Source organism: Arvicola amphibius, chromosome 5, assembly GCF_903992535.2.
Source record: "Arvicola amphibius chromosome 5, mArvAmp1.2, whole genome shotgun sequence".
Lineage (NCBI taxonomy): Eukaryota > Metazoa > Chordata > Mammalia > Rodentia > Cricetidae > Arvicola > Arvicola amphibius.
In genome coordinates this window covers 21180225-21197541 of record NC_052051.1, presented here as the reverse complement: position 1 = coordinate 21197541, position 17317 = coordinate 21180225, and the positions used below count along the sequence as shown (strand labels likewise).

The following is a 17317-nucleotide window of genomic DNA, read 5'->3' as shown; positions in this document are numbered from 1 at the left end:
TTGAGAAATACCAAGGGGCAGGCCGGGTGGTGGTGGTGCATGCCTTTCATCCCAGCACTCAGGATGCAGAGGCCTTTTCTAGATCGTAATATAAATGTTATGTATATGCATAATGTAGCCCTTGGCACTTGAGTCCTTTCAGTTAGTACATTATTTGAGATTTATCCATTGTGTATGCTTACCACAACCCTATCATGTACATATACTTCAAAAACATCTGGATTCAAAAACAGGCAGTGAATCGAGATCAGCTGTACATAGCCTCCTCTATTTCCACCTGTTTTTCTGCACACGACACAATTTCTTTCTTTTGGTGTAAGCACAGCTCTTACTGTAAACGAAAGAAGATTCTAGATCTAAGTATGAGTGACCACATCCTGGATGCAGATTCAGACTGCCCCAAATACTGCGTGTCAACACAGCGAGAGTTTGCTGAAGTTTTTATTGAAACAAAACAAAGAAAATGATAAATAGGAAAGTGAAACACATTGGTGGAAGCTTCAGGTAGGCAGGGTAGAGGGGAGAAACCTTTGCTGCAGCCTCAGATGCCATAGGACGACTTCTTAGCTTGTGGGTTGCGGGAAGCTAGAGGGCTGATCATACATATCCAAAAGATCTGCCTAACAGTCACAAGGATGCTAGGACAAACACAGAAGTAGGCAATAAATGATTATTTAGGGGGCTGAAAGAGCAGGAGATAATTTGGCTGCGGACTTGTATTATTTCAACTCACCACAATCACTGAAGTGTTTTATTTTTACCAGTATATCAGCCATAAGGAATGTTTAACAATAGGTTCAGGGGATTTTTTTTGGGGGGGGGGCGGAGGTGGGACTTAACATTTTTTTATGTCTAAATAAAATACTATTGTGCAAATGCCAGTTTAAAAAAAATCTGTTGAAGAGCATCTAAAGTGGTTCTACATCTTGGCTGTTGGCCCCTTTCCTTTTTCTGAGACAAGGTCTCATGTAGCCCAAGCTGGTCTCCAGTTTGAACTTGTTATAGAGATGACCTTGAATTTCCTGAACCTCTGTGCTAGATGATGATTCTATGTCAACTTGACATAGCCTGAAGCCATCTGAGAGGGGGAACCTTGATTAAGAAAAAGCTTTATTGGGGCTGGAGAGATGGCTCAGTGGTTAAGAGCATTGCCTGCTCTTCCAAGGGTCCTGAGTTCAATTCCCAGCAACCACATGGTGGCTCACAACCATCTGTAATGAGGTAAGGTGCCCTCTTCTGGCCTTCAGGCACACATGCAGTCAGAATATTGTATACATAATAAATAAATATTTTTTAAAAAAAGAAAAAGCCTTATTGAGATCATGCTATAGGCAAGCCTTGGGGCATTTTTTTTATTAGTGATTTATGGAGAAGGCCTACTTCACAGTGGGTGGTATGGAGGCAAATACCTATTTCTTCTATCCTTAACTCTAAAGTTAAAACCATGTGGCTAAAGTTGCCAATTTCCACTGCTTGGATGAGGCTGGAACATGGCCCTCTTTTTCAATTACATCTTCATCAGCTTTCTGTTCTTCACTGCCTAAGCATGGTTGTCCTGAAATTGGATCTGTAGACCAGGCTGGCCTAAAACTCAAAGATCTGCCAGCCTCTGCCTTCCGCGTTCTGGGGTTAAAGGTGTCTCACCATACCAGGCTCTAAGCTTTTATTTAGTTTCTTCCCACCAGTTGGAAACTTAATTGGGTGGGATATTGCCATTATTCCATTTCTTTTTTTTTAAATATTTATTTATTATGTATACAATATTCTGTCTGTGTGTACACCTGCAGGCCAGAAGAGGGCACCAGACCCCATTACAGATGGTTGTGAGCCACCACCATGTGGTTGCTGGGAATTGAACTCAGGACCTTTGGAAAAGCAGGCAATGCTCTTAACCTCTGAGCCATCTCTCCAGCCCCCCATTATTCTATTTCTTAATCTGTTTATCTCCTTCAACATAGGACTTAGATCCATTCTACTTTCTGGTGCTTTTTCTCCTCAAAACTTACATTTTGTAATTTACACTGGTCAATTTGCTCCTTTTATAAATCTTCATTAGCATTACCACTAATATCCACACAACGGTACCTATACTAGGCTATTTTGAGATTTCTTCTGCCAACAAAATTAATCCAAAACTCTTCACTTTAGCCTCACGTAGACAAGGGCAAAAAGCAGCCACTTTCTTCACCAAAATATCACAAGATCCGACTCCAGGCCACATACTAATGAACAGCCTTGTCTGAGCCTCTTGATCCCCAAGATCATCAAATCACATTCAGCACCACTGTCTTCCATGCTCCTACAGGTATGGCCCATTAAGCAGTGCTTAGAGGCATTCCATTGCTTTCCTAGCCCATACTCCCAAAGTCCATATTATCCCAAACAAAAACATGGTCGAGCCTATCACAGCAATACCCCAATCCTCAGTACCAACTCTGTCTTAGGGTTTCTATCACTGTGAAAAGACACCATGACCACAGCAACTCTTATTAAAAAAAAAAAAAAACAAAAAACATTTAATTGGGATGGCCTACAGTTTCAGAGGTTCAGTCCATTATTGTCATGAGAGGGAGCAAGGTGGTGTGCAGGCAGATGTGGTGCTGGGGCTGATAGTACTACATTGTGCAGGCAACAGAAAGTCAACGTAGACAGTGGGTGGTATCCTGAGCATAGGAAACTTCAATGCCCACCACTGCTATGGAATAATTCTTTTGTACACTTGAAGATTTGCCATGAGGATTGGTTTAATAAGAAGCTGATTGGCTGGTAGGCAGACAGGAATTATAGGTAAAACAGTCAAACTAGGGGAATGATGGGAAGAAGTTCAGAGTCAGAGGAGATGCCAGCCAGCTACCAAGGAAGCAGGATGTAGAGAAAATGAGGTAATAAATAGGCCATGAGCCACATAGCAAAGCATAGATAAGAAATATGGGCTAATTTAAATGTAAGAGTTAGTTAGTAGCCAGACAGTGGTGGAACAGGCCTTTTGTTGGGAGTATTATGTTAAGGTATGTTACTTTTGTTTATATTGCTTTTGTTTAATTCTGAAAAGCTGTGATATTTTGCCTGTCAGGTCTGAATGGCCAATAGCGAGGCCAGAGAAAGGATGTGGGGAATGGCAGACAGAGAATATAAACAGAAGGAGAAATCTGGTAGGAGAGGGGTAGCCAGAGGAGGAGGAGGACATCAGGTGCCAGCCATCCAGCTACACAGCAATGAACGGAGTAAGATTTACAAAGTAAGAGAATGAGAAAAGCCCAGAGGCTAAAGGTAGACAGGATAAGTTAAGAAAAGCTGGCAAGAAACAAGCGAAGTGAAAGCTAGATGTTTATAACTAGGAATAAGCCTCCATGTGATTTATTTGGGAGCTGGGTGGTGGGCATGCCCTAAGAAGCCAAAAGAGTAAAAACTGTGGGGCCCCGGCTGCATGGATGCCATAGCAGGCAGCACCAGGTTTCAAGAAAAGTCATAAGCTGGCACTGCCCATGAACAGACCATCCAAAGGAAGTTCCTAACATTCCAACCATTGTAGATAGAATCACCTGCCAGCACACATCCATTGCTTTTCACCAGGACACCCCTAGACAAATGTCAGCCAAGGTCCTGAACCTTAGAAATCCCTCACCCCTACCTTTGCTGCTATAAAAACCCAACCCCAACTGAGCTCGAGGCTCTCCAATCACTCCAATACATTGGACACACAAAGAGACCGAGTTTGCAAACTTGTGTAAGAATAAAGGCTCTTTGCTTTTACATACAGGACTTGGTCTCCAAGTTGGTTTTGGGGGACTCCATGATCTGGGCATAACATTTGGGGGCTCGTCCGGGATTCCCCCAAGCTCTCTGGGACCACTACCCTTCAGTTGGCCAGTAAGTTTTCTGTGTTTTTTTGTATGCAAGTTTCATTTCATGTCTTTCTGTTTTGGATATCCTTCTGTACATGGGCCCAGAATCTGTGAGAACCTATAGACAGTCTACATGGATGCATGGAAAGATCACAGGCGGGGTACAGGGCCCTTCTGTATTTTGGAGATCAAGTCCTGTATGTAAAAGCAAAGAGTATTCTTACACAAGTTGGGGTTGGGTTTTATAGTAGTGAAGGTAGGGGTGAGGGATTTCTAAGGTTCAGAACCCCTGATTGGTTGACATTTGTAAAAAGCGATGGGTGCGTGCTGGCAGGTGATTCTATCTACAATGGTTGGAATGTTAGGAATTTCCTTTGGATGGTCTGTCCCACTAACTAGAGACCAACTATTGAGCCCTATGAGCCTGTGGAAGGCATCTCATTCAAAGCATCACCATGTATATGTATGTGTATACACACATGCACACAGGTGCCCTTGTAGGCTAGAAGACAGCATTGGGTCTTTTGGAACTGGAGTATGTAAGGCTGTTATAAGCCACCCAGTGTGAGTGCTAGGAACCAAGTTCTGGTATTCTACAAGAGCAGCCAGTGCTTCTGACAGCTGAAACATCTCTCCAACTTGAAGACATGAATTTTAGATGGCTGCACAAGTACCTCTAGTAATACAGTAAAAAGTACAATAGTTTAATAGTTTTTAATTCTAATTTTTATTAACTATTTTATGTACATTAATACAAAGTTCTGAAAATTGGTAAAAACATGTCTGAAGTTTTTAAACAGTCATTGAATAAATCCACATTTATATTTTGTACATTAATAATGAAAGTGATACAGTAGTTATAGCTACACAGAAATATGTACAAGGATTCAAGACAGACTATTATTTGGCTTATTACAACATGTGTAGATACTACACAAAACACAAGAATACAATTTTCAGAAAAACAAAACATAACCCAAATCTCCTTTTAAAATTAAAAAAATAAAGTTTGATTACCATTCATCATTAATTGGCAGTCAAATCTTGAACTAATTCAAATTAACTAATTTTGGAAAAGTTAAACATTATGTTGAGCTAGACTGTCAGATTAACACTTTATATTTTAAAAAATAAGTTTGCAGCTAAAGTATTTATACTGACATCATCTAGAAATTAAGAATGGCTTTTTCCCATCCTCTCAGATTCTAGAAACACACAAGAAAAGGCGAACACTAAAGGCTTGATTCTTTAGAAGGCTCCACCTCCAGTGTGAAAGATCATCAAGGGGTTCCAGGGGTTAAACCCCAGTGGAAAACTCGCGAGAAACCATAATTATCGGGACAAAGAGTGATGTGAGATGAAAGAAAAAGTTCAGTTCTTGAACTGAAACATTCTGATTACAAGGCATTAAGTGATACTAATGTGAAAGCTTCAAATATTTTCAGGAAACTAAATAAATGAGAATGAAAATTGATCTTTTTGAGTAAGGATCTTGCTATGTAGCCCAAGTTCCTTTGGAACCTGCTATATAGCCAGGCTGGTCTGATATTCCCAGCAATCCTCCTGTGCTGCTGGAATTATAGGCATGTCCCACTGAACACAACAAGAATGAATGATTTTATCATAATGCTACTTTACTAATGAAATTTAATTTCTTATTTATCGGAATTTTATTCTACTAGATTAAGAAACAGTTTTTATTTTAAGAACTACTAAATACAATCACATATAATACAATTCTAAGAACTGACTGAATACAATCACATATAATACAATTTTAAGAACTGACTAAATACAATCACATATAATAATTAAGGTAATATCATGTAAATCAAAACTATATAGTAGTTTTTTAAATGGAACAAATGTCCCTTTCATTGAGTTGTAACATCAGGCTAAGAGGGCTCAGGACTGGAAAGCAAGGAGTAGGGCAGTGCAGGGACTCAGGTACAAAGCTGCTTGTACTTAATGAGAAGACAAAGGGACAGATAGCCTAGCATGGTGGCAGTACCTGATGTGCAGTCACTACAGTGGGCCCAAGGCAGGCTGGTGCATCACCGAGCCCACATATTGTGGGCGCTAACCCGGCCTTCGACATGAGCAGACAGCACAAGCATCTCAAAGACTCACTGACCTCATATTAAAAAGTATAGAAGACATTTGATCATTTTGAAAAGAAAGCTAAAAAATAGTTTCTCCTTAATCCAAGGAACAAAAATTTTAAAAATATTAATATTTATAAAGGCACTTAAATTTTCTCTTCTAATCTAACTGAAAATACAGGTCTGTCAGATACATCTTGAATAGAAGTTTTTTTTTTTAAAAAAAAAAAAAAAAAAAAACTTGCTTTTGGTGCAAGTTTTGGTATAACCCAGTGATAAAAGTTTCTCCAGAACAGCACCACAGCGCTCGGTCAGAAGAAGGAGCGCCACTAGTGGTTTGCTCTTTCACTGACCACATCTTGTAGTCGCTTAAGTAAAACATCATCATTCTCCTGGCAGAGACGTTTGGCAGGTGAGTCTGCATCTCCACTGATAGCTATTACGCGCTTCTTGGTTTTCTGATCACCTTGCCTTATCATGTTGTTGATATCTTTCAAACTCTACAAAAACAAGAGGTCATGTGTAAAAGATAGAAAAAAAAGAGAAATGATAATGAAATAAGTTAACCGCCTTTCTCCTTTCTATCTTCTACCCTAGCCTAAGCACTGATATAGAGATTATCTTTTGAACGGGTAGTTTCCTGAGTGGTTTTAAAAGATGATGTACCTTTGAACAGTAGTTCTCAACCTTGAGCCTCCAGATAGAGGGAGCAGAGACACTGAGAAGCTGATGCTAGAAATGCAAATCTACAAGCTTTACCATCCACTTTCTGAGTCAGAGGTTTTTTGGTAGGGCCTAGCAGTACATGTTGTATTTATTTATTTGTGTGTGTGTGTGTAGGGCAAATTATTGACATGACATGTACAGGGGTCAGAGAACAACTTTTGGGAGTTGGTCCTTCCCCTTCAGTGTGGGTTTCTGAGACAGAATTCAGACATCAAGACTGTGCAGCAAGTAGTTTTCCTCACTACACTTTCTGACCAGCTGCAACCAACATTTTATGCTTGTTTGTTTTTAAAATCTTTTCATTTATTATTGATTTTTTAATGTGTATGAATGCTTTGTCAGCACATATATTATATAGTTATTATATTCATATATATATATATATATATAGTACATGTGATAAACTATATTATACACACACTCATCAGGCTTGGTGGGAGGGCATTAACCTTCTGAGTCAATTTATTGGTTTTTTTTTTCCTCTGAGACAGGGTCTCATTATATAGCCCAAGTTGGTCTTGAACTACTAGAAGTCTTGCCTGCCTCTGACTGATGCACTGCTATGCCTGGATTAACACAGTAATGCTTTTAAACTTAGATGTGCTTACTGCTTGTCTGGGGATCCTGATAATGTAAAGACTGCTGTGGGGGTTTGTGAGTCATCCCAGGTGATTCTGATGTTATAGGCACACAAGAAGTGGTTCCTGAAACTGCATCCCAGTTGTCTGGACCTGCCTGCTAGCTCTTGTAATTCCACAAACTTGGTGGGCAGTACTGGTGTTCAGCAAGCTCCCCGAGTGATTTTGACTATGGCTTTGGAATCACTGCCTTGGATTCTAGATCTAAACACTGTTAATTGGAAATAAACTTTGGAGGAGGAAATACAAGTTTCATCTTGGTCAATTTTCTTTGACAGGTACAGTAAGACCTCAGTAAGTGTGGAACCAAACAGGAAATCAAGGAGTTAAGGAGCTGTTATTGCACCAACACTCAGAATTAGTCCAAATAGTGTGTAACAGCTTTTGGAAACTTTCGAAGCTTCTGTGCGGTCTCAGAAATACTGAAAAAGCTTATCTCTGAGATGCCTCCATCAGAATACAGGGTGAAAATGGAGTTAGAATCTTCATAAAAGCAGACATAAGAGGAGGCCCTTGTTTTGTAACTTTTCACTGATCTGACTGCCATCAATCTTAATATTCAAAGTCATACTTTAAATTAACATTCTCATATAAGCATGGTTTATAGCCTCAGAAGGAAGGCAGCTTGGACAATCTATTGAGAGACTTTTAAAAGCAAAGCAAAACAAAACACACCAAACAAACAGGGGTCAGAGAGATGGCTCAGTGGTTAACAGCTAGCCTCCAAGTAGTGCATAGACATACACACCACCAAAACACTCACATAACATAATAAAGTAAAAATTAATTTTAAAAAATCTTTAAAAAAAAGGTGGTGGTGGACGCCTTTAATCCCAGCACTTGGGAGGCAGAGGCAGGCAGATATCTGAATTTGAGGCCAGCCCGGTCTTACAGAGTGAGTTCGAGAACAGTCAGTGCAGTACACAGCACTTTGTTTCGAAAAACAACACAAAGCCAGATATCTTAACAGTCCCTGAAACGTCATATGGGTAGCAATGGATTAAGCTATATCAACTAGCCGGGCAGTAGTGGTGCGCACCTTTAATCCCAGAACTCAGAAGGCAGAGGCAGGTGTTCTCTGTGAGTTCGAGGCCAGCCAGTGTGGTCTACAAAGAAAATTCCAAGAAAGCCAAGGCTGTTAGACAGAGAAACCTATCTTGAAATACCAGCCAACAAACAAAAAGCCTGTATCAACTGAATGCCACGCTCTCTTTTCCTTTTCTTCTCTCTTTGTGGTACTAGGATGAAACCCAGGGACCAATTATGCTTGGCAAGCTCCTTACCAGTGAGAAACATCTGCGGAACTAAACATACCGCTTTTTTGGGAAGATAGTATCTTACTGCATAGTCCAGGCTGGACCTAAATCAAAATCTTCCTGCCTTGGTATTGGTAGAATGCAGATCAGATTGCTGCTCAGGCCACAGTAAGTGCAGCAGCCCCTCCCCTCCTACACATACTCACAGGCAACCTATTGCTAGTGTTTGTGAAGAACAGACTTAAAGGTGCCTGAGATTTTTTTGTGTGTGTGCCTGAGATTTTTTAAATTGAGATGTTGAATGTGCAGGCTTAGACGAGTCATCAAAGGGGTATTGGTTGTCATGTATCCTGCTCCCCACCCACTCTCCTGCCCTGTGCTAGAGAAGCAGGGAATCCGATTCTCTAGAGTCCTATAAGAAGCCCATCTCCTTCTTGCCTTACAGGTCTGAATTCTCCTCGGATCTCCCACACAATATTGTGTCTGTCCATGTTGTTAACAACCTTTCCAATAAATGTCCTCCCCCTAAAACAGGTCCAAGCATCCCTCTTTAGCCCCACTTCCGAGACTGTTCAAGTTGGGATTACAGGTATGTACCATCATGCTTACTTTAATAGTAGTGTTTCTGGTCATACAAAGCATGCCACAGTTAGTAGCTTATATTTTATTAGTGATAACTTTGTAACAAAAAGATTAATGAATGCTGAATTGATAAACTAAAGTCAGTTTTAAGAGGTAAAGTTACTTGAAATCCAACTTTTGCACAGTTACTTGAAAATTCTAACTTGAAATCCAACACTGAACAAGTATGTATGTGAGTGTGTGCACCTTACCTTAGAAGGGCTGCCATTGAACTTGTACAGCAGAGCACTCCTGGGGGTGAGGCCGGATCCATTTTTGTGTGGTGAAACATAAATGGAATGCTGCTGGGATATGCGGCGTGGGGAGCCCGGCTGCTGCTTAATATGTGGGAAAGGAGAGAGGGGTGGAGCATCCATCTAAAATAACCCAGAAATCATACTTTTGAGACAAAAGAATAAAAAAGTTTTTGTCCTTATAACAGCAATTCTTTGTTAAAAGATAACTACATTTTAAGAACTAATTTATGACTGAAAAAGGCAAAAGAAAAAGGTTATTACTCATTGTTTCTATCAACTATTAAGAGGTAAGCTAAAACTTACCTTCTTGGATCACCCAAGAAATCCTATAACTAGATTTAAAGAATCCGGGTAAGCAGGGCACACTGGCATGTTTATAATGCCAGGACTCAGGAGCTGAGGCAGGAGTGTATCAGTTCTAAGCTAGCCTGGGCTATGCCTTTCCAAAACAAAACAAAAAACAAACAACAAACAATTGGGACAAATTACTAGGAATGGTAAACCAGGAACATGTAGACTCCTGTGTTCATACTATGAAGGTAAGAACAGGACTTGAGGCTCATTTAATTCCAAGTATCATTTAAAAAAAAAAAAAAAACCCTTTTACCACCAGAGAAACAAAAACAAACCACAACCAAGTTTTACTGACTGATAAAGATGAACATAAAGACAAGACATTTCTAAGTAATGCCCAAGAAATCACAAACAGGTTGAATGAAATGACAAATGCAGTCCAGGATTTGAAAACTGGGTTCAATAAAGAGAAACACTGAAGAAAGCTCAAGCTGAAATGAAAATGGAATTGAAAAACTCAATATTCCAATTAGAAAATTCAGAGGAAAGTCTGACAAGTAGAACAGATCAAGTAGATGCTAGACTATCAGGCCTCAAAGACAAAATAGAGGAATTAGATCATGTAAGCAAAGAATACTAAAATGTTTTAAAAAATACATAAAGGTGTTAATAGAGTCCCAGATGTTGTTAGGTCCCCAGACCTTAGCACAACTGACTCCATGATGGAAATGCCATTCAGGCTGTAAAACTCAGCACACAAACAGCATCACCTGTCAAAACTAAAACAAAGACCTAATCCACCAAAGCCCATAGTTCTGAAAAAGTCTCTAAATGCACTAACCTTGCTTTTAGGTTTCTGTAGTTCCTCTTTTGGCTAACTGTTCCTATTAACTGACATATGTCAACACAGGATATGGTTTTTGTGGTTAAAAGCTCACCCTGAGAAAAAGGCTTGGGATCCCAAGCACCCACTGTAGTAGCCAGCTGGCTAATAAAGCTTTTCTATTGGCTTAAACCCATGTCTAAGCAGTCTTCTCTGATGTATACCCCACAACAAAAGGATTATACAGGAACTATGGTAAACCATGAAAAACCAAATCTTTGACTAGAGACACAAATGAAGGAAGAGAATGTAGGTCAATGGCACAGAGCAGATCTTCAACAAGATGAGAGAAAACTTCCCCAAACTAAGAAAAGACAACCATACAGATACAAGTAGCACACAGAACCTCAACCAGACAAGACCAGAAAAGAAACTCCCCAAGGCATATCATAATCAACACACTAAATACACAGGAAAAAAGGAATGAAAGCTGTGGTGTTATATTACACAGGGCCCAAAAGAAACCTTTGCTGACTTGTTACAGAGAGAGACATCAGCTGTAAAAAGAATGTTATCAAATTCAGAAGCTAGACAAATAGTAATTGAGCCTTTGGCTTTTGAAAATGCTAATTCACAATGCAAAAGGGTAATTAGGCCTTTGAAGGCAAGATCATCACCCACAGAGGAATGAATCCAAGATACAGTTAATTAATATTGAATCTCATAACCAAAATGATGCTTGGATAGGAAGAGGTGGTTTACAGAGGCTTAAAGAAAAATTAAAATTTTGTTTTAACTGTGGCACACCTAAAAAGGGATTGTAGACAGGGCATTCCCAGAAACAATGCTTCTTCTAATCCAAACAGAAGGCCCTTGACTTCTGGAGTATGTAGAAGGGTGAAGCAAAGCCTGACATTGGACCAATGAATGCAGATTAACAAGGGACAGACAAGGCAACCCTTTGCCATTGGCAACACCTTGAGGGGCCTCTCACAGGCCCCCATGTCAAATTTGGTCCAATCACTCCCTGTCACTGTGGAGGAAACTCCTCCCCAGAGCAATTAAAGGACCTCATGCCTGGAAAACCATGCTGCTCTGGATGATAGAACAGTTTTAGAAGATAGAACAAAAATTTCAAGAGAAACCATAAAGCATATATCATAAAGATTAGATTTGAACAAGAGAGACCTCTTGATTAGAAGAGGTGATAGTTCATCAACCAGTGTGACTAATCAATCTAAACTAACTTATAAGACTAACAAATGCTTTTCATTTGATGAGATAAAACTTGCCAAAAGGGAAACTCCCCAAAGTTAGGGTTGGGGCAAGACTTTGTTTTTGTCTTTCCAAGAGAATGAAGGCATCCAGCCAAGGAATCTGAAGACCACTGGACAAACAAGACATCTGAATAAAATTATGAATTATCCAGAGAAAATGTCCCAAGAAAAAGAGTAAATTAGCCTACTGGTGTATCACATTTCTAACCGCTGGCGGTGGTGGCGCACGCCTTTAATCCCAGCACTCGGAAGGCAGAGGCAGGCGGATCTCTGTGAATTCGAGGCCAGCCTGGTCTACAAGAGCTAGTTCCAGGACAGGCTCCAAAGCTACAGAGAAACCCTGTCTCGAAAAAACAAAAACCAAAAAAACCAAAAAACACAAAAAACATTTCTAACAGGATAAAATTTTATAAATCATCCCAAACGTTTCTGCTGTTCTCTATAAGCATAAAATACAAATGGTCTTTTTGTAGTCTCAGTTCAATTAAAAATTAAAGCTGGCTTTAGAGTTGGAGTGTGGCTCTCTCCTTCTCTAAACCCAAGCATTCTTGTAAAACAGAAAATCTAGAATCTCTGTCTCATGTCAGAAGAACCACTTGATGAGAAAGAAGAAAAACCAAAATTAAGGAACTATTCTATTGCCACTAATTACATAATTCTTTGGTTTTATTTTGACTCTTTAAAACTTTTATTAAGACATAAATATTATCTCAAAATTTATAAAATTTGCCAGGTTGTGGTGGTGCATGCTTTTAATTCCAGCACTTGGGAGGCAGAACAGGTGGATCTCAGTGAGGTCATAGCCAGTCTAGTCTACAAAGTGAGTTCCAGGACAGCCAGGACTGTTACACAGAGAAAATCTGTCTTGAAAAAACAAAAAATCAAAAAACAAAACAACCCAACATACACACACACACACACACACACACACACACTTTAACTTTTTTTTTTGGTTTTTCGAGACAGGGTTTCCCTGTAGTTTCTAGAGCCTGTCCTGGAACTAGCTCTTGTAGACCAGGCTGGCCTCGAACTCAGAAATCCGCCTGCCTCTGCCTCCCGAGTGCTGGGATTAGAGGCATGTGCCACCACCGCCCGGCCACACTTTAACTTTTTGTCATGGTATGTCAAGTTATGTAGAGTACTAATTCTAGAAAAAAAGCTTCATCTAGTTTCCTGTATATCGTTTTGAGTTTGAACATCAGGTAACTAGGAATTAAGTTTCTGCACTATGGATGTACATAACAAATTAAGGTCCTTTAATCTTTTTGAGATCTACTATTAAAACATTTCAAATGTTTTAAGATTTCTTTTTTTTAAAATTTTTATTTAATGATTTACTTAACTTTATGTACATTGGTGTGAAGGTGTCAGATCTCGAGGAACTGCATCTTCAGACAGCTGTGAGCTGCCATGTGGGTGCTGGGAATTGAACCCGGGTCCTCTGGAAGAGCAGTCAGTGCTCTTAACCGCTGAGCCATCTCTCCAGCCCTGTTTTAAGCTTTCTACAGTGAACCATGACCATACCTAACAGTGACTTCTGAAGTCTCCAAAAGGACAGGGCACCACAATGATGATTCCACAAGAACTTTGGTAATGCCACTAAACTGACAAACCACCCAAAGATCGGCTTTAGACTATAAACTGCTCAGGATAATTTCCGACCTCACAAACTACTCTAGCCAGAACTTGAGATAAGCCCTGAACTTTCCCATTATAGAGACTAGACACAATGATATAGTTAGCTCTCCCAGGACTTGCCAATTATCCCAATTTTTGTGGCAGGGTCCACTAAAGATGCTGTTTCCCCCAAACAGCAGAAAGTAATTTAAAGGATATAAGGCCCACATTCCCAAAAGGTAGGTGGGCAGGTTTTGGTTATTCAGTGGGTTACGGACATTTGTCATTATTTAGAGGGTTTGATTATAAGTTGCTATTGGTCATGGTCAGGAAAAAAGCTCAACAAAGGAGATTAGATTCAGGGATCTTGTTCTAAAAAGAAAAAGGGGAAGCAGGAGGTGGTGGTGCAAGCCTTTAATCCCAGCACTCAGGAAGCAAAGGCAGGGGCAATCTCTTTGAGCTCGAGGCCCACCTGGTCTACAGAGCGAGTTCCAGGATAGGTTCCAAAGTTACACAGAGAAACCCTGTCTCAAAAAAAGGGGGGGGGGGAGATAGAGAAATAGGATAAAAGGGTAGATTATTGAATCAACTTTTAAAACATAAAGGAAACTACTAGTCTTAAGTATTTCACATTGATATGAATTTTTGTATATTAATACAAATTTGAGGTTATTTTTCTTATACTCTATATATAATGTCTACTCTGGTTTAAGATAATTTTGTATGTTGATATAAATTTAAGGTTATTTTTGTTAGAACATACTGTACATGTTCCTACTCTTGTTCAATGTACCTATACAGCTCATTTATCAATGTAATGCAAATTTCTAGTTCTTGAAAGTTATTATTACAAATTATTTAGGATAATAAAGAAATGCAGGTTAGCCGGGCAGTGGTGGCGCACACCTTTAATCCCAGCACTCGGGAGGCAGAGGCAGATGGATCTCTGTGAGTTCGAGGCCAGCTTGGTCTACAAGAGCTAGTTCCAGGACAGGCTCCAAAGCCACAGAGAAACTCTGTCTCGAAAAACCAAAAAAAAAAAAAAAAAAAAGAAATGCAGGTTAGTAACTAGTCACCAAACATATAGTCAAGTTAGATATGTTTTCTAGCTCAAACAGAGATATATTTTAGATAGACAGGTGGTCTTCAAACACTTCAGAGGTCTACAGAATATGGTATTAAAAATATTTTAATAACATAGGTTCTTTTCTTTTCCTTGCTACTAAACTCAGAAAAGAAACTCACAAAAGAGGTGTAAAATATATAAGGTTGAGAGACATAAAAGGATAGTTTTGGGTTGGTAATGCAAGTTAGGATAAAAAGTAAATTAGGTACAACACTTTGGACTCACCAAGATAGGATAGATAATGGAGTATTTTCTCTGAATTTGTCAAATCCTATGGACTAGACATTATTAATGTAATTATTCCATGTATATAATTGTATATAGCTTTTGTATATAGTTTTTCAATGTTAGTTAAAACCTTCGCTTTTTATTTAGACAAAAAGGTGAAAATGTTTTGTGATATTTTGTTTATGTTCTGACAAATAAAGCTTGCTTGGAGTCAGAGGGTGGAGCTAGTCACTATTTAACCACAGAGGTCTAGAGGACTATAGAGAGGAGACAGGAGGTGATAAGGTGGGGCGGAGAGGGGATCAAGGCCTTTTTGGACGGAGAAACAACAGAGGTAGGAAGCAACTGGCAGCTGCTCCTCTGCTTCTCTGATCTTTCAGATTTTTATTCTGATATCTGACTCCTGATTGATTTTATTGATAAGATTAATTAGATATACACACCAGAAAGCTGAAAGAGAAAAAAAAATTAAGTTATATATAAAAGAAAAACATCAGAATAATAGCTAACTTCTCAACAGAAACTTTGAAAGCCAGATGAGCCTGGAGAAATGCACTCAAAAGTTCTAAAAAGTCCATGACATAAATTACTGTACTCGGCAAAACTATCTGCCATGATTGAAGAAGAGACCAAAAATATTTATGTTCAGGGGTTGGAGAGATTGCTCAGTGGTTAAGAACACTGACTGCTCTTCCCAAGGACCTGGGTTCAAGTCGCAGCATCCACATGGCAACTCACTACTGTCTGTAACTCCAAGGTCTGACAACATACATGCAGCCAAAATGACAATGCAAATAAAATAAATAAATTATTTTTTAAAACTTACTATATGGTCTTGATTGGACAAGTCATACTTCAATGCAAATGACTTCACTCTTCCTACATATATTGTATTGTAGAATTTGATAAGATCACCTCTTTCCTCTTTCACTGGTTCACTGGAACAGTTGGGTGTCTTTGTGGCATCTTCTATGTCTGTTAAGAAGAATTTATCATTGTGATAGGTATGCTATAATATTATATTAGTGACTTGGATTACATTCCTTCTAACAAAATTAAAAAGAAATACAAATCCTTGTAAAAAGCAATTAATAGTTTTAGAAAAATCTATCTGCATACTTTACAAATCAAACTGAGAGTGTAGTGGCACATGCCTGTAATCCCAGCAATTGGATTGTTGAAGTCAGAGAATCAAGAGTCCAAGCTAGCCTGGGATATACTATGAGACTTTGTTAATAAAAAAAAATCCAATTAGAATGTAGAAAAATGCAATTGTGTGGTCTGAATGTGCACTCTTTTCTCTAGTAGAAGTTCAGAAAACACATTTCATGAGAGCAGTTTTTGAGCTGTGTCCCTGCTGGCCTTTATTAAAGGAGAACCAGATCTGATTAGGTCTTAAACTACTCTTCAAATGTGTGGCAGTAAAAAAAATCCTGAACTTCAGAGTACAAGAAGGCCTGTAGATGCTTATACTGGTTGTCTGAAGAAGGTGGAATGGCTCTAAAAGACAAGGCATAAATTCACAGGTTAAGAAAAAGGCATATGGGCCAGAGATGGTAGCACACACCTTTCATGGCAGCACATAGAGTTCCAGGCCAGTTAGGGCTACTAGTGAGACCCTGGCTCAAAAATAAAAGAAAATAAAGATGAATTGTTTGAGTTAATCTTTTTTTGCAAATACAAGGCAAGTAAGTAGTAGGGTTTGTTTGTTTTTGAGACAGTCTTATTCCTTAGTAGGAGAAAACCTCAAACTTGCAGCCATCTTCCTACCTCAGCTTCCACAGTGTTGAATTTAGGCATGAGCTACCATAACTGGCCAGCATATAGGGCTTTTGTTTTCTCTTGCATAACAGGAACTCTGTCTGCTCAAGGTGACTTCCTGATTGTTTCCTGTTTGTTGGTGTCATCCGGAACAGAGTCTGACCTCAGGCGGAGCTTTAGTTTACTCATTGTTTAGGGAAGTGTATAACCTTCAGCCTACTTGTCTAAGAATCACCCCTCCCCCACCCCCTCTCTCTTTCTTTCTCTGTCTCCCCATTCTACTACCCCCAAACAGGGTTTTTCTGTGTAACAGCCCTGGCTGCTCTAGAACCAGCTCTGCAGACCAGACTGGCCTCAAGCTCATAGAGATTCACTGGCCTCTGCTTCCCAAGTGTTGGGAATAGGTGTGTGCCACCATGCCTGGCCTGTTTCTTTACAATAGTAAAGAATCCACTGCCAATTAAAAGAAATTCAGGCAGACGGATCTCTGTGAGTTCGAGGCCAGCCTGGTCTACAGAGCTAGTTCCAGGACAGGCTCCAAAGCCACAGAGAAACTCTGTCTCGAAAAACCAAAAAAAAAAAAAAAAAAGAAAAGAAAAGAAATTCAGCATATCAAAATGAGTTATTTTCAGCAAGGCTGAAACATGCATTCATTTTAGGAAACCAGAAAACTGAAACAGTTCAGGACTATGCAACCCCTGGGAACCTCCAAAGGGGTCTCAGACCCAATTTGGATGTCATCTCCC

The 17317-nt window shown here is 39.5% G+C and overlaps 1 protein-coding gene across 1 annotated transcript in view; it reads right to left on the bottom strand.

Annotated features, from left to right (window-relative positions):
- Positions 1 to 6175: 6175 nt before the first annotated feature.
- The window catches only part of Rbl1 (RB transcriptional corepressor like 1), a 56074-nt gene continuing 44932 nt past the window's right edge, over positions 6176 to 17317 (bottom strand). Inside the window, exons 20-22 of the mRNA XM_038330476.2 lie at positions 15637 to 15785; positions 9401 to 9565; positions 6176 to 6447 (exon numbers count right to left, since the gene is read on the bottom strand). Coding sequence (XP_038186404.1) covers positions 6277 to 6447; positions 9401 to 9565; positions 15637 to 15785 — 485 coding nt within the window. The 3' untranslated portion in view covers positions 6176 to 6276. The remainder of the gene's footprint in view (positions 6448 to 9400; positions 9566 to 15636; positions 15786 to 17317) is intronic.